Here is a 25,538-nt window from a genome sequence, read left to right on the forward strand (position 1 = left end):
GCTGGGATTACAGACATGTGCACCCATGCCTGACACCTGCATTTTCAATTAATCAATTAATTTTGGTACTGGGGATTAAACCTAGGACCATCAGCATACTAGGCAAGCACACTACAGCTGAGCTCTATCCCCTGGCCCCCTTTTTTTTTTTTTGGTTTTTCGAGACAGGGTTTCTCTGTGGTTTTGGAGCCTGTCCTGGAACTAGCTCTTGTAGACCAGGCTGGTCTCGAACTCACAGAGATCCGCCTGCCTCTGCCTCCCGAGTGCTGGGATTAAAGGCGTGCGCCACCAATGCCCAGCCCCCTGGCCCTTTTTAGTCTTTGAGACAGGCTCTCACTAGGCTGCCCAGGCTGGCCTTGACTCTGCCCGCCAGGCAAGCCTTGAACTTGTCATCCTTCTGTTTCATCCTCTATAAACCTGCACCACCAGGCCCAGCTCTCAATGCGACATTTTAGCAGATCTTAGTATCTACCAAATAGAGTATTATAAAGGTTTTCTAATGCAGATGAGGAGAAAGGCAGGAAGCTTTTTGCAAGCTCACGTCAAGATATGTTTTAAAATGTATCCAATGTCAACCAAGTCATTAGGGAATTAGCCCTCTGGTGCTACTCCTTTATCCAGCCAATCAAGTCATTAGGGAATTAGCCCTCTGGTGCTACTCCTTTATCCAGCTAATCAAGAATGACACTGCTTTTTAAATCAAGGCATGGAGATAAATCTTAGTTCTGTCCTATAACTGAACTTCCTAGGTGGGGGACCAACTACCTAGGATGAGGCTGGGATCATTTACCTAAACATTCTTTCTTAACTTCACTGCTAGTGTATGGTTTTGCTTGGTGAAACTTCAAGGTTTACATCTTAGAGAGGGGGAGAATGAGCTTGTGAAGATGAGGTAGAGGGAAAAGATGCTTGGAATCCAGGAGTCTGGGCTGCCACAGAAATGGGATGTCCTGCTTCCGACTGAGCAGGTGGCAAAGTCTCATAACCCATAGGTGGGGCTTCATATCTGGGAGGTGGAGAACTAGACATCACAGCTGTGGTTCCATATCTGGGAGGTGGGACTCCGTATCTGGGAGGTGGGACTCCGTACTCCATAGTGGGGGCTTCATATCCAGGAGGCAGGACTCCATAGCCCACAGGAGTAACTCCATTCAGAGGAGGGGATCCATACATCCTAGTTCCATATCCAGGAGGCAGGACATCATATCTGGGAGGTGGGGCTCCGTGTCCCGCAGGTGGGACTCCATAGGCAGCTGGGAATGGCAAAAAGAAGGGAAAAGTTGTTAACCTATGAACAAAGAATAACTGAAGAACACAGAAAACAATACCAAGGGAAACTCACATGTGAGAATTTAGGCAAGCTAGAACCTTCCCTTTAGTCATCACCAGACAAAAGCCTTATCGTTTTTTCTGGTAAGGTGATCTGAATTACCTGGAAATACCCTTCTAGTTAAGTGGTCATTACTCAGAGTTGTGCTGATACATATTTTTTTTCTTTTTCTTTTTAATATTTATTTATTTATTATGTATACAATATTCTGTCTGTGTGAATGTCTGCAGGCCGGAAGAGGGCACCAGACCTCTTTACAGATGGTTGTGAGCCACCATGTGGTTGCTGGGAATTGAACTCAGGACCTTTGGAAGGGCAGGCAATGCTCTTAACCACTGAGCCATCTCTCCAGCCCACATATTTTATTTGATAATGTTTGTTGAGTTTATGAAAAGGAAACACCCTCAGCGAGGATCATAATTTGAAAACCAGAAGGAAAAACTATGAATTTAAAGGAGGGGGTGGCTCTAGAGAGACGGCTCAGTAATCAAGAGCACGGGCTGCTCTTTCAGAGGACCCCGGTTCAGTCACCAGCATCCTCAGCTACTGAGTGAGTTGGAGATCAGTCTGGACTACTTGAGATCCTGTCTCAAAAATAATAATAAAACCTTTTTTTCAATAATTGTCTCAGATATTTCATTACAGTAGCAGAGAGATGGGAACTCTGGAAAAGAACTAACATTTCATTTTCTGCACCTGAAGTTTGGAGTTTGGGTCTGACATTAAAGGTTCTTTAAAAAAAAAAATATATATATATATATATAGAGAGAGAGAGAGAGGGGGGGGGGTTCTATATTGTAGTGGCTATCCTGGAACTCAGTATGTAGACCTAGAGTTGCAGATGTCCAACCAAGGTTACTACACAAATACACAAAGCACCTTAAGAAAAAGCAACCAATTCTTTGCTTGCCAGCCTGTTAACAAAAGACCTATGTCTCAAAGCATATCTCACTGGGCACTGTACCCCCCCCCCCGCCTCTGGTCCTGTAACCTTGGGCCCTTGTGTTGACTCGGCTCCTTGTCACTTGCTCTAGGAATGTGCTTTTGATCAATGAGAGGTAACTCTTGTATTTTCTTTATCACTTCAAGGTTCCTGGGATAAAGAGAGCTTTTAGGGAGAGAGAAGGAGCTAGGAGAAGAGACAAGGAGAAGTTAGAAGTAGGACAGGAGAATTGGAATAGTAGCAGAGCAATAGAAAAACAGGCACAAAGAAGTACGGAGTGAGAGATTCATTTACATCCTTAGATCCCAAGCCTTCTGATGGCTGTAGATTTCTTTTCTGAACCCTGAAAGGGCATTGGGGCCAGCTTCCAAAAAGCCCTGATCCACACCTCACCTTGGCATGCCTGTGGGGCACACGTGCTCCTCTCCCCAGCTATGACAATGATTCCTAGAGGACTTATCCAGAAACTTGAAACTGTGAGTGGAGTTCCTTGAGCAGCTGAGAAAACAATTTGGCAAAATAAGAACTCTTTATTATTTTCAATTAGATATATAGCAGCTATGAACTGAGTAACTAATAGTATGAACTACCCCCTTACATGAGAGCCAACAATACTCTGGTGATACTAAGTAAAAATACATGTGGCCCTTTTCTTAAACCACATATTTCTTGAAAGCAGAAATTTTGTCTCATTATCTGTGGTTATTTAGGACCTAATAATAGTACTTACTATACAACCATCACTTACTTGGTTTCCCAACTATCAAATGAGCATAATATTAGCATATGTATATATATAGCCATATGACATATATATGGTATATATATATATATATATATATATATATATATATATATATATGTCACCACTGTCCAGTTATATCATAAGATTTTATGAGCATTAAACCGATGGTTGCAAAGGGCCTAGGATACTGTCCAGTATAGAAAATACTTTAAAAGCACTAACTAAATTACATGATTTTGGGGGTGAGTTTCTGGCCCACGGCGCCAGCCTGGGACGGGGAGCTCGGGGGTTTCTTGGCCCCCTGTCCTGCTTGGGCTCTCTGCAGGGCCTCTACTCCCCGGGTGCTGCCTCTTTCTTCCTGGCCCACCCAGCTTCTGTCCAGAGCCCTCCCCACTTCGCCCCCACTGCCCTCTTTTGGCGCGTGGCATCGCCCAGCCCAGCCTATCTGGGCGCTGGGTCCGAGTACCCGGGGCTCCCGGGCGGGCAGCAGTTCCTTTGTTTCTGGGGCCTGCCTGCACCAAGCGCGGTCGGCGCTTTGTTTGCGAGCTGCCCAACCAGCACGGAGGCCTGATCTTTCGGCGCCAGGAGACCCAGCATTGGGGTGAGTTTCTGGGACGGGGAGCTCGGGGGTTTCTTGGCCCCCTGTCCTCCTTGGGCTCTCTGCAAGGCCTCTTCTCCCTGGGTGCTGCCTCTTTCTTCCTGGCCCACCCAGCTTCCGTCCAGAGCCCTCCCCACTTCGCCCCCACTGCCCTCTTTTGGCGCGTGGCATCGCCCAGCCCAGCCTATCTGGGCGCTGGGTCCAAGTACCCGGGGCTCCCGGGCGGGCAGCAGTTCCTTTGTTTCTGTGGCCTGCCTGCACCAAGCGGGGTAGGCGCTTTGTCTGCGAGCTGCCCAACCAGCACGGAGGCCTGATCTTTCGGCGCCAGGAGACCCAGCATTGGGAGAGCCAACATTGGGGAGAGACAGCGTTTGGTAGGCAAGGAGACCTGATCCGGTAAAAGAAGATCCATAGGGAGCATTTGGAAGAAGAGATGGGCCGACGTCAAGGCAAGAATTCGCCCAACAAGCTGAAAAGCAACATGAAGCTACCAGAAACAAGCGACCTCACAACGGGAGGACAAGAACCCCTTAATCAAGAGGAAGGAGAAAAGATTGACTTCATGAAAGTGATTGACACCCTTAAACAGCATGTAAAAAACGCCCTTATAGAAATGGATGAGAAATATAACAGAAAGTTTGAAGAATTGAATAAATCAGTGAATGATACCCTAGAAAACCAAGGAAAAACAATCAAACAGATAATGGAAACAGTTCAAGACCTGAAAACTGAAATGGAGGCAAAGAAGAAAACACAAACAGAGGGCCGGCTGGACATGGAAAATCTAGGTAAACGAATAGAGACTACAGAAACAAGCATAACCAGCAGAATACAAGAGATAGAAGAAAGACTCTCGGATTCTGAAGATACCATAGAGAAAATAAACACACTGATCAAAGAAAACAGCAAGTCCAACAAACTCCCATCACAAAACATTCAGGAAATATGGGACACAATAAAAAGACCAAACCTAAGAATAATAGGAGTAGAAGAAGGAGAAGAAGGGCAGCTCAATGGTCCAGAAAATATATTTAATAAAATTATAGAAGAAAACTTTCCCAACCTAAAGAAAGATTTTCCTATGAAGGTGCAAGAAGCATACAGAACACCGAATAGGCTGGATCAAAAAAAAACATCCCCTCGCCATATAATTATCAAAACACAAAGCATACAGAATAAGGAAAGAATATTAAGAGCTGCAAAGGAAAAAGGCCAAATTACTTATAAAGGTAAACCTATCAGACTTACACCTGACTTCTCCATGGAAACCATGAAAGCCAGAAGGTCCTGGATAGATGTACTGCAGAAACTGAGAGACCATGGGTGCAAGCCCAGATTACTATACCCAGCCAAGCTTTCATTCACTATAAATGGAGAAAATAAAATTTTCCAGGATAAAAACAAATTTAAACAATACGCAGCCACAAATCCAGCCTTACAGAAAGTAATTGAAGGAAAATCACTAACCAAGGAGTCCAACAATGACCACAATAACTCAGACATCTATAGACCCTTCACCAACACAAAACAAAGAAGGGAAACACACAAACTCTACGACTAAAAAAAAATGACCGGAGTTAACAACCACTGGTCATTAATATCACTTAATGTCAATGGACTCAACTCACCTATAAAAAGGCACAGGCTAAGAGATTGGATAAGAAAACAGGATCCAACATTCTGCTGTTTACAAGAAACACACCTCAACCACAAAGACAGGCACCTACTCAGAGTAAAGGGCTGGGAAAAGGCCTATCAAGCAAATGGACCTAAGAAACAGGCAGGTGTGGCCATACTAATCTCTAACAAAGTTGACTTTAAACTTAAATCAATCAGAAGAGATGGAGAGGGGCATTTTATACTCATAACAGGAACAGTTCATCAGGATGAAGTCTCAATCCTGAACATCTGTGCCCCTAATATAAAAGCACCCACGTACATAAAAGAAACATTGCTAAAATTCAAGGCAGCCATCAAACCGCACACACTAATAGTAGGAGACTTCAACACTCCTCTCTCACCAATGGACAGGTCAATCAGACAGAAACCTAACAGAGAAATAAGAGAATTAATGGAGGTAATGAATCAAATGGACTTAACAGACATCTATAGAACATTCCATCCAAATAGGAAAGAATATACCTTCTTCTCTGCAGCTCATGGAACCTTCTCGAAAATCGACCACATAGTCGGTAACAAAGCAAACATCCACAGTTACAAAAAAATATTAGTAACCACCTGTGTCTTATCAGATCACCATGGATTAAAGTTAGAATTCAACAATAATGCTACCCCCAGAAACCATACAAAGTCATGGAAACTGAACAGTCAACTATTGAATCATACCTGGATTAAGGAAGAAATAAAGAAAGAAATTAAAGTCTTCCTGGAATTCAATGAAAATAAAGAAACAACATACTCAAACTTATGGGACACTATGAAAGCAGTCCTAAGAGGAAAGTTCATAGCACTAAGTGCCCACTTAAAGAAAACAGAGAAAGCTCACATTGGAGACTTAACAGCCCACCTGAAAGCTCTAGAAAAAAAAGAAGCAGACTCACCTAGGAGGAGTAGAAGACTGGAAATAATCAAAATGAGGGCTGAAATCAACAAAATAGAAACACAGAAAACAATACAAAAAATCAATGAAACAAAAAGCTGGTTCCTGGAGAAAATCAACAAGATTGACAAACCACTATCCAAGCTAATCAAACGGCAGAGAGAGAATTTGCAAATTAATAAGATCAGAAATGAAAAGGGGGACATAACCACAGACACAGAGGAAATTCAGAGAATCATTAGATCTTACTACAAAAGCCTATATGCCACAATATTGGAAAATGTAAAGGAAATGGATACTTTTTTAGATAAATATCATATACCAAAGTTAAATCAGGACCTGGTGAACAATCTAAATAGACCTGTTAGTCGCGAAGAATTAGAAGAGGTTATCAAAAACCTCCCTACCAAAAAAAGCCCAGGACCAGATGGTTTCAATGCGGAATTCTACCAGATCTTCCAAGAAGATCTAATACCTATACTCCTTAATGTATTCCACAAGATAGAAACAGAAGGGTCATTACCAAACTCCTTTTATGAAGCCACAATTACTCTGATACCAAAACCACTCAAAGACTCAACCAGGAAAGAGAACTACAGGCCAATCTCACTCATGAATATCGACGCAAAAATCCTCAACAAAATACTGGCAAATCGAATCCAAGAACACATCCGAAAAATTATCCATTATGATCAAGTAGGCTTCATTCCTGAGATGCAGGGCTGGTTCAACATACGAAAATCTATCAATGTAATCCAGCATATAAATAATCTGAAAGAAAAAAACCATATGATCATTTCATTAGATGCTGAAAAAGCATTTGACAAAATTCAACATCCATTTATGTTAAAAGTCTTGGCGAGATTAGGGATACAAGGGTCATACCTAAATATAATAAAAGCTATATACAGCAAGCCGACAGCTAACATCAAATTAAACGGAGAGAAACTCAAAGCCATCCCACTTAACTCAGGAACACGACAAGGCTGTCCACTCTCGCCATACCTCTTCAATATAGTGCTTGAAGTTCTAGCAATAGCAATAAGACAACATAATGGAATCAAGGGGATTCGAATTGGAAAGGAAGAAGTTAAACTTTCGTTATTTGCAGATGATATGATAGTGTACATAAGCGACCCCAAAAACTCCACCAAAGAACTTTTACAACTGATAAACAGCTTTAGTAATGTGGCAGGATACAAGATCAACTCCAAAAAATCAGTCGCCCTCTTATACACAAAGGATATGGAAGCAGAGAGGGAAATCAGAGAAGCTTCACCATTCACAATAGCCAAAAACAGCATAAAATATCTTGGGGTACATCTAACCAAGGAAGTGAAAGATCTATTTGACAAGAACTTTAAGGCATTGAAGAAAGAAATTGAAGAGGATACCAAAAAATGGATGGACCTCCCTTGCTCTTGGATTGGGAGGATCAACATAGTAAAAATGGCAATTCTACCAAAGGCAATTTATAGATTCAATGCAATCCCCATCAAGATCCCATCAAAATTCTTCACAGATCTGGAGAGGACAATAATCAACTTTATATGGAAAAAACAAAAAACCCAGGATAGCCAAAACAATCCTATACAATAAAGGATCTTCTGGAGGCATTACCATCCCTGACTTCAAACTCTATTACAGAGCTACAGTAATGAAAACAGTGTGGTACTGGCATAAAAACAGAGAAGTCGACCAATGGAATCGTATAGAAGACCCGGATTTTATCCCACAAACCTATGAACACCTCATTTTTGATAAAGGAGCTAAAAGTATACAATGGAAGAAAGAAAGCATCTTCAACAAATGGTGCTGGCACAACTGGATGTCATCCTGTAGAAGAATGAAAATAGACCCTTATCTATCACCGTGCACAAAACTCAAGTCCAAATGGATTAAAGACCTCAATATCAGCCCGAACACACTGAACCTGATAGAAGAAAAAGTGGGAAGTACCCTACAGGAGATGGGCACAGGAGATCGCTTCCTATGTATAACCCCAGAAGCACAGACATTAAGGGCAACATTGAATAAATGGGACCTACTTAAACTGAGAAGCTTCTGTAAAGCAAAGGACATAGTCACTAAGACACAAAGGCAACCTACTGACTGGGAGAAGATCTTCACCAACCCCACAACAGACAAAGGTCTGATCTCCAAAATATATAAAGAACTCAAGAAACTAGACTTTAAAATGCTAATTAACCCAATTAAAAAATGGGGCACTGATCTGAACAGAGAATTCTCAGCAGAGGAAGTTCAAATGGCCAAAAGACACTTAAAGTCGTGCTCAATTTCCTTAGCAATCAGGGAAATGCAAATCAAAACAACTTTGAGATATCATCTTACACCTGTCAGAATGGCTAAAGTCAAAAACACCAAGGATAACCTTTGCTGGAGAGGCTGTGGAGGAACGGGTACCCTCATCCATTGCTGGTGGGAATGCAATCTTGTGCAACCACTGTGGAAGTCAGTGTTTCGGTTTCTCAGGAAATTCGGGATCAACTTACCCCTGGACCCAGCAATACCACTCCTGGGAATATACCCAAGAGATGCTCTATCATATGACAAAAGCATTTGTTCAACTATGTTCATAGCAGTATTATTTGTAATAGCCAGAACCTGGAAACAACCTAGATGCCCTTCAATGGAAGAATGGATGAATAAAGTATGGAATTATATACACGCTAGAGTACTACGCTGCGGTAAAAAACAATGACTTCTCGAATTTTGCATGCAAATGGATGGAAATAGAAAACACTATCCTGAGTGAGGTGTCCCAGACCCAAAAAGATGAACATGGGATGTACTCGCTCATAATTGGTTTCTAGCCATAAATAAGGGCCACGGAGTCTACAATAGGTGAACCTAAAGAAGCTAAGTAAGAAGGTGAACCCAAGGAAAAACATATAGTTATCCTCTTGGCTAAGGGAAGTAGACCAAATTGCCGGGGAGAAAATTAGGATCTTGGGGGTGGGGTGGGATGGGGGTAAGGGGAGATGGGGAGAGAAAAGGTAGAAGGGAAGGAGGGGGGACTTGGGGAATCAGGAGAATTGGGATAAAGGAAAGGTGGATAGGGGAGCACGGAACCACAATTCTTAGTTAAAGGAACCACTTTAGGGTGAGCAAGAGATTTGACCCTAGAGGGGCTCCCAAGTGCCCAACATGAGGTTCCCAGTTAGTTCCTTGGGCAGCTGAGGATTGGGAACCTGAAATGACCCTATCCTAGAGCAATACTGACGAATATCTTGCATATCATCATAGAACCTTCATCTGGTGATGGATAGAGATAGAGACAGAGACCCACACATGAGCACTGGACTGAACTCCCAAGGTCCCAATGAGGAGCAGAAGGAGGGAGAACATGAGCAAAGAAGTCGGGACCACGAGGCGTGCACCCACCCACTGAGACAGTGGAGCTGATCTACTGGGAGCTCACCAAGGCCAGCTGGACTGTGACCGAAAAAGCATGGGATAAAACCAGACTCTCTGAACATGGCGAACAATGAGGGCTGATGAAACGCCAAGGACAATGGCACGGGGTTTTGATCCTACTTAATGTGCTGGCTTTGTGGGAGCCTAGCCAGTTTGGATGTTCACCTTCCTAGATATGGACGGAGGGGGGAGGACCTAGGACTTACCACAGGGCAGGGAACCCGGACTGCTCTGTGGACTGGAGAGGGAGGGGGAGAGGAGTGGGGGGAGGGGGAGAAGGGTGGGAGGAGGGGGAGAAGGGTGGGAGGAGGGGGAGGGAAATGGGAGGCTGGAAGGAGGTGGAAACTTGTTTTTTGTTTATGTTTTTTTTTCTTCTTTTCTTAATAAAAAAAATTATAAAAAAAAAAAAACAGGGCTGGAGAGATGGCTCAGCGGTTAAGAGCATTGCCTGCTCTTCCAAAGGTCCTGAGTTCAATTCCCAGCAACCACATGGTGGCTCACAACCATCTGTAATGAGGTCTGGCGCCCTCTTCTGGCCTTCAGGAATACACACAGACAGAACATTGTATACATAATAAATAAGTAAATATTTAAAAAAAAAACAATGAAAAAAAAATAAAAAAATAAATTACATGATTTTAAACTAAACTCATTTACTTTCAAACTTACATTGATTATAGGTCTTGACCATATCTACAGCATCATAGTTCATTCACTATAGTACTAACCTAGACACTTTATACTGTTCCATCGTGTCTGGGGCACCATAGTCAATGTTTCTATTAAAGCAAATATATATGTATCTGCAAATGACCATCTTTACTAGGCTGGGTTTTCAACATCTAGATTGGGGCTTGAGGTAGAAAAAAAAAAAAAAGAAAGGCATCGAGGCACTGGGCAGTGGTAGCATTGGGAGGCAAAGGCAGGTGGAGTTCAAGGCCAACCTGGTCTACAAGAGCTAGTTCCAGGACAGGCTCCAGAGCTACAGGGGCACACTGTCTGAAGAAAAAAACCAAAAACCAAAAAAAAAAGAAAGAAACAAAAAACAAAGAGAGAGCAGAAAAGAGCCTGACCGAACAAAGTGACAACTCAGGAGAAGAGTGGGTAAGGTATAAAGTGCAGTTTGACTGGATTGTAAGAGTGTGGGCGGCAGGAAGTTAGGTTGGATAAAAGCAGTAGAAATGAATATTTCAATTACAGAGAGCATTCTCCGGTACAGCCATTAGGTCAACATTGTAGGACAGTTGGGACCCGATTCCCCTCATGGACAATAAGAGCAAACAGAAGAGAAACAAGGGCAAGGCCAAGGCGAGATCAAAATGCAGGTGACAAAGCTTTCCACAGGTTGAGCTCAGGGAATTGGCGAGGATTTCCTCTGAACAAAGTACAAATATTGACAAGACTGTACAGAAGTACTGAAACTTCCTCGCCCGGGTTGGTCACAGCTTGAGACAGCTCACAGACACAGACTTCCTACAAAGAAGACCTGACCTCTCCCTCATGCTGTTCGGACAGACACTGAGTTTCTGAGCCGCATGCTGCTCCATCAGGGCAGGCTTTTTGTACAGGAGTACGTCTGAGCCGGGCGGTGGTGGCGCACGCCTTTAATCCCAGCACTTGGGAGGCAGAGGCAGGCGGATCTTTGGGAGTTCAAGACCAGCCTGGTCTACAAGAGCTAGTTCCAGGACAGGCTCCAAAACCACAGAGAAACCCTGTCTCGAAAAACCAAAAAAAAAAAAAAAACAAAAAAAAAAGAGTATTTCTGTTCTTCATTCCCAAGTCATTCCAGTCAGGTTTCTAGGACCAAGCCATGCAGGAGGTAGCACAAAAGAACACTGGTTTTAGGTTAGTCATACAGGTGTCTGACTACAGGCTCCCAGCTACCCTAGGACAGGGCGAGGCAAATAAGCATACAGTGTAGATAACAGGTAAACTTGTGAAATGCTTGTTGACTTCATGTAGAAATGCCAAATGCCTGAGCACAGGCTAGCCAGCTCTGCTAAGAAGTAGTACTACTTCAACCCCTTAACGCCTACAGCCTCTACTGCGTTATCACTCACCAGCGGAGGCGGCTTTGGCCAGCAGCTGGGCAAACTCGATGGCACCTCCTTTCCTGAAGGCCATTTTAAAAGTCGCTGATCCTTCCCAGCCACCTGGGCGAAGAAATGGCAAATACTCACAAACCCTGAGGAATGCACCCTCATGCACGCAGCTCGGCTTTGGTTTGAATCTTAACACGAAGCAAGTCGGAATCTTAAACTCTTAGCATCATTTTGGGGGCATACAGGAGGCACTTCTTTTTTTTTTTTTTTGTTTGTTTTTTTTGTTTGTTTTGTTTTTCGAGACAGGGTTTCTCTGTGGCTTTGGAGCCTGTCCTGGAACTAGCTCTGTAGACCAGGCTGGTCTCGAACTCACAGAGATCCGCCTGCCTCTGCCTCCCGAGTGCTGGGATTAAAGGCGTGCGCCACCATCGCCCGGCCAGGAGGCACTTCTAAGAAGAAAAACTTACCATCTGGAGCTGCCTGAATTGTTCCCTTAATGTAGTTTGCAGCAAAGATTGGTTGTTCAACAGTGCAGTTCGTCATTAGATGGAATGGCATCATAAAAGACAACATGGGATCATTGTCTGAGCGCGACGTCACAAAAATCACCTAAGTGAGGAAGGAAACTTTGGAAAAGGAATACAGAATTTGTCCGTGGATAGAGTCTTGCAGAAGCAACATCAAGGTCACTTGGGTAGTGTGGCCTAATTGAGAAACATCATCTCTTTCTTCCATCCTTCTTCAAAATGGAAGTCTCAAAGTAAAAATGTCTTAAAACACCTTAAAAGCCAATGTTTAACTTTTTTTTAGCTTCATGAAAAGCAAATGTAAGTTAATCAGCCAATCAAAAGAAAAGTATACATTACCCGATATGAGGTGAGAAACAGTGCACCTCTCTTTGTACCACTGAAGAAGCTGGAGCCTGGTGGTGGCTGGGGGAAGGAGAGGTCCACATCTGAAGACCTCTTCAGGAGACTGCAGAAAGGCAAGGCGGGCAGCACATGTTAAGAAGTACATAAAAGACACACTCGGGGCTGTGGATGCAGCTCTAGGCTAGGACACCTGCCTAGAATTGCTAGTCCAGATGTGATCCCTAGCATGACCAAAGAAAACACCAAAATGGTACAAACAACAGTATCAGTCAATATATATTAGCTGCTACTTCTATTTTAGAAAATGAAAAGGATTCAAGAAATACTGTTCTTGAACTACTTGTTCCTATTCTTCCTTCTTAAAAAGATTTTGTTTGTGCCCATCAAAATCCCAGCAAAATTCTTCAAAGATCTCGAAAGAATGGTACTCAACTTCATATGGAAAAGCAAAAAACCCAGGATAGCCAAAACAATCCTGTACAATAAAAGAACTTCGGGAGGCATCACAATCCCTGATTTCAAACTCTACTACAGAGCTATAGTACTGAAAACAGCCTGGTATTGGCATAAGAACAGACAGGAAAGACCAATGGAACCAAACAGAAGACCCGGATATCAATCTACACCTCTTTGAACACCTGATCTTTGATAAAAAAGCAAAAAATATCAAATGGAAAAAAAAGAAAGCATATTTAACAAGTGGTGCTGGCATAACTGGATATCAACATGTAGAAGAATGAAGATAGACCCATATCTATCACCATGCACAAAACTCAAGTCCAAATGGATCAAAGACCTCAACACAAAGCCAGCCACACTGAACCTTATAGAAGAGAAAGTGGGAAGTACACTTGAACGCACTGGCACAGGGAACCATTTCCTAAATATAACCCCAGCAGTATAGACACTGAGAGAAACAATTAATAAATGGGACCTCCTGAAACTGAAAAGCTTCTGTAAAGCAAAGGACATGGTCAACAAGACAAAACGACAGCCTACAGAATGGGAAAAGATCTTCACTAACCCCACAGCAGACAAAGGTCTGATCTCCAAAATATACAAAGAACTCAAGAAATTGAACACCAAAAGATCACATAATCCAATAAATAAAATGGAGTACAGACCTAAACAGAGAACTCTCAACAGAGGAATCTAAAATGATTGAAAGACACTTAAGGAAATGTTCAACATCCTTAGTCATCAGAGAAATGCAAATCAAAACCACTCTGAGATTCCATCTTACACCTGTAAGAATGGCCAAGATCAAAAACACTGATGACAACTTATGCTGGAGAGGTTGTGGGGAAAAGGGAACACTTCTGCATTGCTGGTGGGAATGCAAGCTGGTACAACCCCTTTGGATGTCAGTGTGGTGATTCTCAGAAAATTAGGAAACAACCTTCCTTAAGAGCCAGTAATACCACTTCTGGGTATATACCCAAAGGATACTCAATAGTACCACAAGGACATGTGCTCAACTATGTTCATAGCAGCTTTGTTTGTCATAGCCAGAACCTGGAAACAACCTAAATGCTGCTCGACTGAATGGATGAGGAAAATGTGGTACATTTACACAATGGAATACTACACAGCAGAAAAAAATAATGACATCTTGAATTTTGCAGGAAAATGGATGGAGCTAGAAAACATTATTTTGTGTGAGGTAACCCATACACAGAAAGACAATTATCACATATACTCACTCATAGGTAGTTTTTAAACATAAAGCAAAGAAAGCCAGCCTACAAACCACAATCCCAGAGAATTTAGACAACAATGAGGACACTAAGAGAGACTTACATAGATCTAATCTACATGGGAAGTAGAAAGTAGAAAAAGACAAGATCTCCTAAGTATGGGGACCTTGGGGGGAGGATTGAAGGTGGGAGGGAGAGGCAGGGAGGGGAGCAGAGAAAAATGTAGAGCTCAATAAGTATCAGCCGGGCGGTGGTGGCGCACACCTTTAAACACAGCAGAGACAGGCGGATCTCTGTGAGTTCGAGGTCAGCCTGGTCTACAAGAGATGGTTCCAGGAGAGGAACCAAAAGCTATGCAGAAACCTGCCTCAAAATCAAAAAAAAAGTATCAATAAAAAATGTATTAAAAATTCTTTGTCTGGACCAGAGCAATGGTTCACCAGTTAAGACCACTGGCTCCTCTTCCAGAGGATCCAGGTTTGAGTCCCAGCACCCACAAGGCAGCTCACGATAGTCTGTAACTCCAGTTCCAGCAGATCTGACGCCCTCTTCTGACCTTCAAAGGACCTTCATACATGCGGTGTATAGGCAGACATGCAGGGAAAATATCCATACACACAAAATAATTTTTAAAATAAAATGATTTTACTTTTACTTATACATTTAGTTTTTGCATGTATGTATCTGTGTGAGTGTATGCCACATGTGTGTGGATGTTCACAGAGGCCAGAAGAGGCCTTTGGATCCCCTGGAACTGGAGTTACAGATTATTGTGAGCTAACTAACATGGGCACTGGGAACCAAATTTGGGCCCTCTAGAAGAGCAAGAAGTGCTCTTAACCACCAAGTTATCTCTTCAGCCCCTCTTCTCCCTTTTTATGGCTGGATTTTCTTTGTCTTTTCAAACTTCTAGTCTCAATGTCTGCCACTAATTCTTAGATTTCTTGTGCAATAAGTAGGAAGAACTGGGCTCTTGGAATGTTTGGCTGATAAAGAAGACTAGGCACAGACACTTTCACGCTCCCAACCCCTCACATTACTCCAGCTTCACTCCCCCACCATCCCCACACACCACTCTGGCTTCACTCCAGACCCTGAACCACACACATTACTACGGCTTCACTTCCTTCCCCACAACCCTGCACATTGCTCCGCTTCACCCCCCCAACCCCACACATTACTCCGCTTCACCCCCCCCAACCTTGCACATTGCTCCGCTTCACTCCCCCCCCAACCCCACACATTACTCCGGCTTCACCCCCCCAACCCTGCACATTGCTCCGCTTCACTCCCCCCCCAACCCCACACATTACTCCGGCTTCACCCCCCCCAACCCTGCACATTGCTCCGCTTCACTCCCCCCCCAACCCCACACATTACTCCGGCTTCACCCCCCCCCAACCTTGCACATTGCTCCGCTTCACCCCCCCCCCAACCCCACACATTACTCTGGCTTCTCCCCCCCCCAACCCCACACATTACTCTGGCTTCTCCCCCCCCCCCAACCCCACACATTACTCTGGCTTCTCCCCCCCAACCCCACACATTACTCTGGCTTCTCCCCCCCACAACCCCACACATTACTCTGGCTTCTCCCCCCTAAACCCTGCACATTACTCCAGGTTCACTCCGAATAGGGACAATTTGGACTTGAGCTTGCCTCCCTCATAGAATATAGGTGTTTTTTGAGTTTATTTGTTCAATGCCCCCTCTGTGATTATTAGAGAGAACTGTCTCCTTCAGTACTATAGCTCTAGCAAATTGTAAGTTGCTATTTATTTTAAGAAAATTAAAAAGAGAGGAAACATGAACAGAGAACATAATGCAAGTAATAGGAGGCACGTATCATGTAAATGGCACAAAAATGTCCCAGTAATTTAACAGGACAGATTGTTTATGGTCGACACAACTGTGAAAGATCTTTCAGAAAGGACCCCACTAGAGCTTATTATTAAGAAATAGGTAATGTTTAAGGCAGAGGTAATGGTAGAAAAAACGATTCAGTCAATAGCATTGATGGGAATGGAGACACAGATAATGGAAAGCAAATTGCCTCCTCGGGAGGAAAAGGCCATATGGATATCACACAGCATGAGTAACAGGGAGAAGAGAGAGACCAGGTTGGGAAGTGGTTTGGGATGTGAGCTTGGGAACTCACTGGACAGGCAAGAACTGCAAGCTCTGGATTTTTCAGCAGGGAAGTTACATGACTGAGGAGGGGTTGATACAGTGGAAGGATCAGTTTAAGATCATAAAATGAGAATTACACATTGATAGTGATAATACAAAGAACTGTAATGTGTGACAGTAAAGTTTTGGGAGTGGGCAGAGCCACATAGGACAAAAGATTTTTTTTGTTGGTGTTATGGTTTAAATAAAACTGCTGCGATCCCCAAGTGGCTGCAGTGGGCAGCAGGCCATGAGACCATGCCACTGTGGATTCCCGGGTAGTAGCAGGCAGGGAGTCTCATGGTGGGCGAGAGACAGAGACATGAATAGGCACACCATGCAGAGTGAGGTTGGATATTTATTTAGTGGGTTATGGAGGGAAAAGGAGAGAAGAGCAGAGAGAGAAGCACAGAGAGAGAGAGAGAGAGAGAGAGAGAGAGAGAGAGAGAGAGAGAGATGGGGGAAGGGGAGAAGTGGGAGAAGGGAGAGACAGAAGCTGCCTCTTAGAGACAGAAAGGGAGGATCTCAGGCTAAAAGCTGATGATCATCTTGTCTCAGTAGATGGGGAGGGAATGGGTGTAGCTTGTCTCTTAAAGGGACAGGACAGACCATTACATTCCCATCTCTTTTTTATAATAAAAAAGGCAGGAGGATAGGTACCACAGGTTAAAGGAATTGGGGCGGCGGATTCTCAAGACTGCTTCCTGCTTATTTGTGGGTGTGATCTTTGGGGAAGAACCTGAGAAAGCTGGGTGCTGGTCACATCCTGGTGTAGCTGGTCTCTTTGCTCCTGTTCAGTGTTTGTGGTAGGGAAATGTCTGGTGTCTCTTAACACCTGTTTAAGGTGGATCCTTCAATTTGGCTCCCTGGAACTCACAAGAATTCTTTGTGAAAACAGTTTTAGACATATACGTTGTATAAACAAGAGCATATTTATGTCAGAATGACTGTGATAGATTTTTTGCACAATAAAAAGTGTTTTTAAGACTATGGAAGGCAGTGTGAGAGAGAAATTTGATAACTTGTATTTGTCCTCACAACTTTATAACTTCCAGGTCTTATATTTTTATTTTGTTGAATTTTTTTTGGTGTGGTTGTCCTTTTAAACTGACATAACCTCTCAGCTGTCAAACTGTATCAGAGATCTTTGAGAAGGATAAAATTTTACTTGAGTTATTGATTAAAAAACAGCAGAGAACTTACTTGGTTGGCACCTAGAGCTACTCCTCAGGGTCCTCCATGGTCACTGAAGGTCGTATTTGCCTTTTGCTATTTAGCGCAGGGTCTGCCAGGCTCCAGAAGATCCTGTGGGCTAAGAAATCTGTAGGAAGACAGGCCTACCTTGACCTGAGCAGTTAGGCTGTCGAATCCAGCAATCTTTAGTTTAAATGAAAGGCGGTTTTTCCCAGTGGTCAGCACTTGGCAGTTGAAACGAATTGCAGATGGACATTGTTCTGTGCCTATTTGTCTTCTGTCTTCTTCTGGAGGAAGTAGAGTGCTGCTGCTAGGAGCCAACCTGTCTCTTTTTGTTATGAAAAAGTCTTTTAATAATTAAATATTTAAATGCCATATTTCCCAGATTTCTGAGCAGTTGAGGGCTGTTTATCAGGTATAACATACAGTATAGACTCTGTCTAGAGAGCTGGGTTCGAGCTTAACTGTACTGGATTTCACCTTAACAGGTAAGATTTATACTCATAAAAAGACAGAAGGAAGAAAAAACTTCTTGCAACAGAAGGTTAATGGCAGAACTGACAATAGTAGAGAACATTCTAATATATTTTAAATGAGGGTTGGATTAAATATAAAGTATTTTTGTAATAGACTTAAACGTACATACCAGTTTAAAACATGAGACTTATTGTTTTGTAGTCTGAAATGAGATGCAATGAACAGACAATTGTAACATTTAACAGTAAACATAGCTGCATTTAAGTTACATGTATGAACACACAAACAGAGTGAACAGGAATTGGGTGAAGTGGATGCTCTTGGTGGGCCCTACCAAAGGCATGCCATTTCACAAAACACATATGCAACAGAGTCAGAACCGGGGGGGCCAGACAGGGAATACCTCAGTTAAGATGGCAGTGAAGTCACCTGACCTCAGTTAAGATTATGGTAAGGTCACTTAACCTCAGTTAAAATGGCAGCGGTCACATGTTGTAAGGAAAAGTCATGATTTTTGAGCTGCAGGGATTGTAAGTTTAATAATAAGAGAGACCTAGAGGCGTGATCTGCCCTGTCACTGAGCTGTCATGCCACAAACTGCAGAAGGGGAGCAAAGGCTGGAATTGAAAACAGCTGCCTCATGGATCCCACCAATCTTACTGGCAGCAGTAGCGATGGCAGGGACAATTTGAGGAAAAGTGGAGCCAGTGGGACACCGGTGGAGTGAGGGTAGGAGCTGAAGGAATGGGGGTACCTGCCCACTGAGGTCGAAAAGGCAGGGGTTCCAGAGCAGAAGTGGAGTGTCCTTCCAGCTCAGATGGCATAGCCAGGAACACAACTTGCAAGGACAAAGGGCTTAGGCTTAGAACTTAGATAGTAAAAAGCTTGGATGAAAGGAAACTCCTTCCATTTGCCTGTGCACTAACAATAGTTAGAAAGGTCCCAGAGAATATCGGGATCAAATTGCCACTAAGCGGCCACTTTAAATTGTTATCTAAATTGTAAGGAGGCCATTTTTTGAACAAAGATGGATAAGTGTTGGAATCTGTAAGTAGGGCTTTAAGGCCTGGGGTTTTAGGGCCTTTAAAAAGCACCCCAGCAGGGAGGCAGGATTGATGGGCTTGGATGGCTTGCTACCCATAGCTGAAACCGTGAACCCACAAAAACAGCGACACCACAATGCCTATAAGGGGACGTCTCCCCCAACAGGCAGGATGTGAATCAGTGGTGAACACCATAGGGACTGAGAGTGTCCTCTGCCTACAGGCAGGCTGTTAAAGCCTTACTGGCTCTGGTCGGGGCAACTCAGAAGCCAGAGAGACCACAACAGGGACCACTAACAAGTAGTCAAAAAGAAAAGAAAAAAGGAGAAAGAAAAATCCGAGGGACCCTGTTTGTTGGCAGTAGTAGCAGGAGGACTGACGATTTTAGCTAAGGGAAGCAATCCCGAGGAGATGTCAGTGAAGGGTTCAAATTAAGGGTTGGGGGCTAGGAGCACCAGAAGATTTCCAGGAGCACAACGGTCCATTCCTTGGGTTCAGAGAAACAGTTAAGCTGACCAGAATGGGGGAACTCACCAACTGAAGCCGGTGGTGTGTGTAGAAGTCGTGCTCAGGCAGGTGGAATGGAGAGCTGCTGTAAAGAAACCTGGTTCCTGAGCCCAGGGTTCCACGTGTCCTCAGCCGGCCCACCCGCGGGTGGGAGGAAACATGAGAGCCTGGCCAAGTCACAGAGCACCACTGTTGCTGTGAGTTATATTACTGTAAATTAAGATGTTAAGTATAATCAACAGGTCAAACACAAGGAAAATCACTAAAATATAGCCAAAAAGAAGTAAGAATGAAATTAAATGGCATACTGGAAAAAAATCTCAGAAACAATAGGCAGTAGTGAAGGAGTTAAGGAACACAGAAGATAGAATGGTAGAAAACAAATAGCAAAATTGAACTTTTTTTTTGAGACAGGGTTTCTCTGTAGCTTTGGAGCATGTCCTAGAACTAGCTCTTGTAGACCAGGCTGGCCTCGAACTCACAGAGATCTACCTGCCTCTGCCTCTGCCTCCCAAGTGCTGGGATTAAAGGCGTGTGCCACCGCCGCCCGGCTTTTTGTTTGTTTTTTAAGACAGGGTTTCTCTGTGTAACAGCTCTGGCTGTCCTGGAAGTTGCTCTGTAGACCAGATTAAAAGGTTTGTTGTTTTGAGACATGGTCTGGCTATATAGCCCAGGTTGTCCTGGAACTCACAATCCTCTTACATCAACCCGAGTGCTGTAATTTTCAAGGCAGTTTCGCCTTCAGGTATGTACCACCACATCCGGAATAATTTTTTTCAAATTGTGTGTATGCCCTTTATATGGGAAGAGGGTATATGCATATCTGTAGGTACCCTTGGAAGCCTTAGTTCTGGAGTTACAGGCAGTTGAGCTCCATCTAGTGTAGGTTCTGGGAACTGAACTTGGGTCCTCTAGCAGAACAGGATAAGTAAGCCCTTACTAGATGAACTATCTCTCTAGCCCTATCACATCTGAATTTAGGGGAGCATTTTGGATTTTGGATTTTCAGATCAGGGATGTTCAACCTGTACTGGGAGAAGACAAGATAGAAACACAACACTTTAAAGTTCTTAAATTTTTTCCTATGGACTATTTTATATTTTTTAAAAAAGCTATTTGGTAGTATGTGTTTTAAGTAATCTCTAGATTTTGGCCAGCTGAAGTGTGTACTCCACAAAGCCTTTATTTTAACGATACTAACATAAGTACGACACCAGACCCTAAGTTCTTCCTTTATCCTTGGGCATCTTGAGTCTGATAAAGGGACCTGTGCCCTGGTTTTCCATTCATCTTCTCCTTTGGTTTTGGTTTGTTGGGATGCCTTGGCCTGACTGAGGAGGATCTTCCCTTTATAACAACTTATCTGCTTGCTTTTCCTTCTTTTTGGAGGTTGACATGCTTCAAGCATATTTCTATGACAGAAATAGCCCGAAGGTCCCCTTCTTCCACAAATCCCTACCTGTTTTTCAAAATAGTTTCGCCCTCAGGTGAACTCAGCTATTCCTCTACTGCTAATAGTGATGCTCTCCTTTATCACTCCATCTAATAACTGCCTGCTTATTGCTCTGCTGTAGCTTTTATCCGGAAGTCAGAGAAATGCAAATCCTTCACAGTTCTTAGGATCTTTGTCTTTCAATATGGAGACCTTCACAATTTACTACACTTGTAAAATAACCAGTAAGCTTTTCCCAGCGGACAGGGGAAACTGGAAGTATGCACTGTGCTAGTGCTGGGGACCGAGTCACTGCTGGTTTCCTCCATGGGGTGGGACTGGGACACCAGAAGAAGCCTCAACCCGGGCTCTTCCTTGCCTCTCACAGCATCCTTAGCATCACAGGTAAGGCACAGAGACAGGTTACGGTACCAGCCTCAAAGGTACATTTCGATAGAATGGTAGAGATACATTCTCAAGCAGATTCCCTGAGTAAAGGCACTTGCCACTGAGCCTGATAGGCTAAATTTGATCTCTTGGACCCACATGGTAGAAGGTGAGAGAACCCCCATAGGTTGTCCTATGACCTCTACATGTGCTGTGGCATGTGCACGTGCACACATATAATTTTAATTTTTTTAAAAATTCCAAGCAATAATGCTTATAAATGGGGAAAAGGACATCAGAACAGTTCATATTGAGAATTAAGTAAAGATTTATGCACACTGGAGTATTAGCCATTGACAGTAGCAATACAGATATGGGTACTAAAAATTGCCTCAATAGATCGGCAAATGAGAAAAATTAGTTCCAAAGCTGGTGAAAGGGGGGGAAACAAACATGAGTTTCCATAAGGAAAAGGGAAGAGAAATCCATACTAAGATGTAAAAACTACTGAATGCTGGAATTTGGGGAAATAATTTTTTCTCTGTTTTTCCTACTATTACATGAAGTATTATCTGCACAATTTTTAAAAAATGGATAAAATAAAACTATTTAATCTTTTCCTTTTTTTTTTTTTTTTTTTTTTTTTTTTTTGGTTTTTCGAGACAGGGTTTCTCTGTAGCTTTGCAGCCTGTCCTGGAACTAGCTCTTGTAGACCAGGCTGGCCTCAAACTCGCAGAGATCTGTCTGCCGGGATTAAAAGAGTGTGCCACCACCACCAGCTCTTTTTCATTTTCTTTTAAAAAGATTTATTTATTTATTATGTAGACATTGTGTTCTGCCTGCATCTATACCTGCAGGCCAGAAGAGGGCACCAGATTTCATTACAGGTGATTGTGAGCCACCATGTGGTTGCTGGTAATTGAACTCAGGACCTGTGGAAGAGCAGTCAGTGCTCTTAACCTCTGAGCCATCTCTCCAGCCCCCTTTTCATTTTTACAACACAGCCTGGCCAGTACATTTATGATCTCTCAGTCATGATGACACATGGACTCCAAACCAGGTATGGCGGCATAGAACTGTAATCCCAGCAGGTTTGCACCATCCCTGCCATCCCACAGACCTGCACCATCCCCTGCAATCCCACACACCTGCACCATCCCCTGCAATCCCAGCACACCTGCACCATCCGCTGCAATCCCACAGACCTGCACCATCCCCTGCTATACCACACACCTGCACCATCCCCTGCAATCCCAGCACACCTGCACCATCCGCTGCAATCCCACAGACCTGCACCATCCCCTGCTATACCACACACCTGCACCATCCCCTGCAATCCCAGCACACCTGCACCATCCCCTGCTATACCACACACCTGCACCATCCCCTGCAATCCCACAGACCTGCACCATCCCCTGCTATACCACACAACTGCACCATCCCCTGCAATCCCACAGACCTGCACCATCTCCTGCTATACCACACACCTGCACCATCCCCTGCAATCCCACACCTGCACCATCCCCTGCTATCCCACAGACCTGCACCATCCCCTGCCATCCCACAGATCTGCACCATCCCCTGCTATACCACACACCTGCATCATCCCCTGCAATCCCAGCACACCTGCACTATCCCCTGCAATCCCACACCTGCACCATCCCCTGCCATCCCACAGACCTGCACCATCCCCTGCTATACCACACACCTGCACCATCCCCTGCAATCCCAGCACACCTGCACTATCCCCTGCAATCCCACACCTGCACCATCCCCTGCCATCGCACACCTGCACCATCCCCTGCAATCCCACAGACCTGCACCATCCCCTGCTATCCCACACCTGCACCATCACCTGCAATCCCACACCTGCACCATCCCCTGCAATCCCACAGACCTGCACCATCACCTGCTATCCCACACCTGCACCATCACCTGCAATCCCACACCTGCACCATCCCCTGCAATCCCACAGACCTGCACCATCCCCTGCTATCCCACACCTGCACCATCCCCTGCAATCCCAGCACACCTGCACCATCCGCTGCAATCCCACAGACCTGCACCATCCCCTGCTATCCCACAGACCTGCACCATCCCCTGCAATCCCACACCTGCACCATCCCCTGCAATCCCACAGACCTGCACTATCCCCTGCAATCCCACACCTGCACCATCCCCTGCAATCCCACAGACCTGCACCATCCCCTGCTATACCACAGACCAGCACCATCCCCTGCAATCCCAGCAGGCCTGCATGATCACATCTGGCTTCAATGGAGCATTTTTAAGTTTTTAGATTAGGTCTATTTAACATATACTGTACCAAGGCAAGGATACATACAAGCACTAACTCCAACTTTAGTCACTAGATTCTTTCTCGATAACACGTGTGCTCCCCCAACCTCTTTGTAATTTATTTTCCTCATTTACCAATACATTGGGGATGCTTTTTAATACCAATATCTATATTATTATTGCCAATGGCTGGTATTCCAGTGTAAATAAACCTTTGCTCAATTCCAAATCTGAGGTATTCTGGGATGTTTTGTTGTAGTTGTTTAATTACTACAAAATTAATTGAGAGGCTGAGGGAGAAGAATCACAAGTTCAGGGCCAGCCCTAGCTAAATAAATAGCAAGACTTCAGTCTCAGCACATTCAACACACCACAAATTGCACCTAAACTCTCAAATGTGTATCATAACTGTAAGGAAAATTAAAAATAGATCCAATTCCTGCTCCCCTCAACTATTTTCTTACTGCAGTTTGTATCTGGGAAAGTCATAGCCAAACAGGGTCTTTGACAAAGAGAAAGCAGAAAACAAAACTTTTCTGAAGGGCAGCAAGAGAAATCGGTGCATGTGATTCCAAATCCAAATCTGGGCATTTCAGAAAATGACTCTGAGCAAACCGTGTCTTATGTTTCTACTCGCGAAATGAGAGGAACAGCTCTGCCCCCATTGCAGACACAGCAGAGAGGCACGAAGAATAACACTTGCCATTATTAACTGTTCAAGGGAAACCATGGGTACATATTCAAGAGCACAGACTCTAAAACTTCAAAGGAACAAAAAAATCAGGGCTTTTTTTTTTTCTTTTCTTTCCTTTTTTGAGACAGGGTCTCTCTACTAAATAGCTCTGGCTGTGCTAGAACTCGCAATGGAGACCAGGATGGCCTCAAACTGGTCTTCAAGTTCATTTGAGCACACCATTGAATTTGATTCTCACTGCGTGGTGGGAAATAAAGGGAAATCAACAAGAGATTAACAAGAAGTGGAGACAGTGTAGGGAGAGTGGGTGAGGGGTGGACTAAAGAAGGGATTGGGGTCAAGGTCTTAAATCTGCCTGGAGATGGGCCTCCACTGACAGAGAAGCCACCTTATAAGCCCTAGCCCGGAAGAGGTTGAGGGCGCGCCATTCTTCTGAACACCCCTACTTTTTTGTTCCCAGTCTTTTCAATAAAGGTGGCACTGTCATCTCCCAGGTTGAATCAACAAGAAAGCGAGCTTTGGGGAATTTCTGATGCAGGCTCTCGCCAATTTGGGGATCTTTTCACCGTTACCAACACTCCACATCCTAGCCCCTCTTCCCGAGTCGCCTAACTCGGGTAGTGTGAGGCGCACCCAGGGCCCTCAGGGTGACTGTCACCCCATAAAGCTGCACACAGTCGATGGTGGCCATGCTGCGCGATGCAAGGGCTGACCAGCTCTTCACACCTCTCTCGCTCAGACCTTTCTGAGGACGCCCGTCCTGGGACCCTGCACACGCGCCAAAGGTTCCCGGACGGACGGCCCGCGAAGGCGCACGCCCTCAAACGTCAAAGGACCTCGCCCGGAAAGGGAGGGAAAGTCGCTGATTCGCGCAAGGCTACCCCTGAGCATCTCCTCCCTCCTCGACAGCAGCCTGGAAGTCCCCTCAGGCACCTTTCGCCACGAGGGATGATGGCCCCACGGCGGTCCTCTGTGTGGTTCTGATTCACCGCCATCTTGATCCCCTCCCGCCTCCGTGGGCCCTTCTAATGGGAAGGGGCGGGGCCTACAGAGCAGGGGGCGGGGCCCTGAGGAAAGGGCGGAGATTGTGGCGCAGAAACCTGGAGTTGAGT

At 44.4% G+C, this 25,538-nt stretch overlaps 1 protein-coding gene across 1 annotated transcript; it reads right to left on the reverse strand.

Moving 5' to 3' along the window:
* Positions 1–858: 858 nt before the first annotated feature.
* Positions 859–25,421, reverse strand: Wbp2nl (WBP2 N-terminal like). The gene is made up of 6 exons (XM_041672536.1): positions 25,360–25,421; positions 12,523–12,631; positions 12,124–12,265; positions 11,675–11,767; positions 2,667–2,771; positions 859–1,253 (listed from the first exon to the last, which is right to left on the reverse strand). Exons 1-6 carry the CDS (start codon positions 25,419–25,421, stop codon positions 859–861), a joined length of 906 nt encoding a protein of 301 aa, XP_041528470.1.
* Between the last annotated feature and the right edge of the window lie 117 nt (positions 25,422–25,538).

The sequence above is a fragment of the Microtus oregoni genome, unplaced genomic scaffold (genome assembly GCF_018167655.1).
Source record: "Microtus oregoni isolate MIOR12 unplaced genomic scaffold, Mior012 000022F_ref0000154, whole genome shotgun sequence".
NCBI lineage: Eukaryota > Metazoa > Chordata > Mammalia > Rodentia > Cricetidae > Microtus > Microtus oregoni.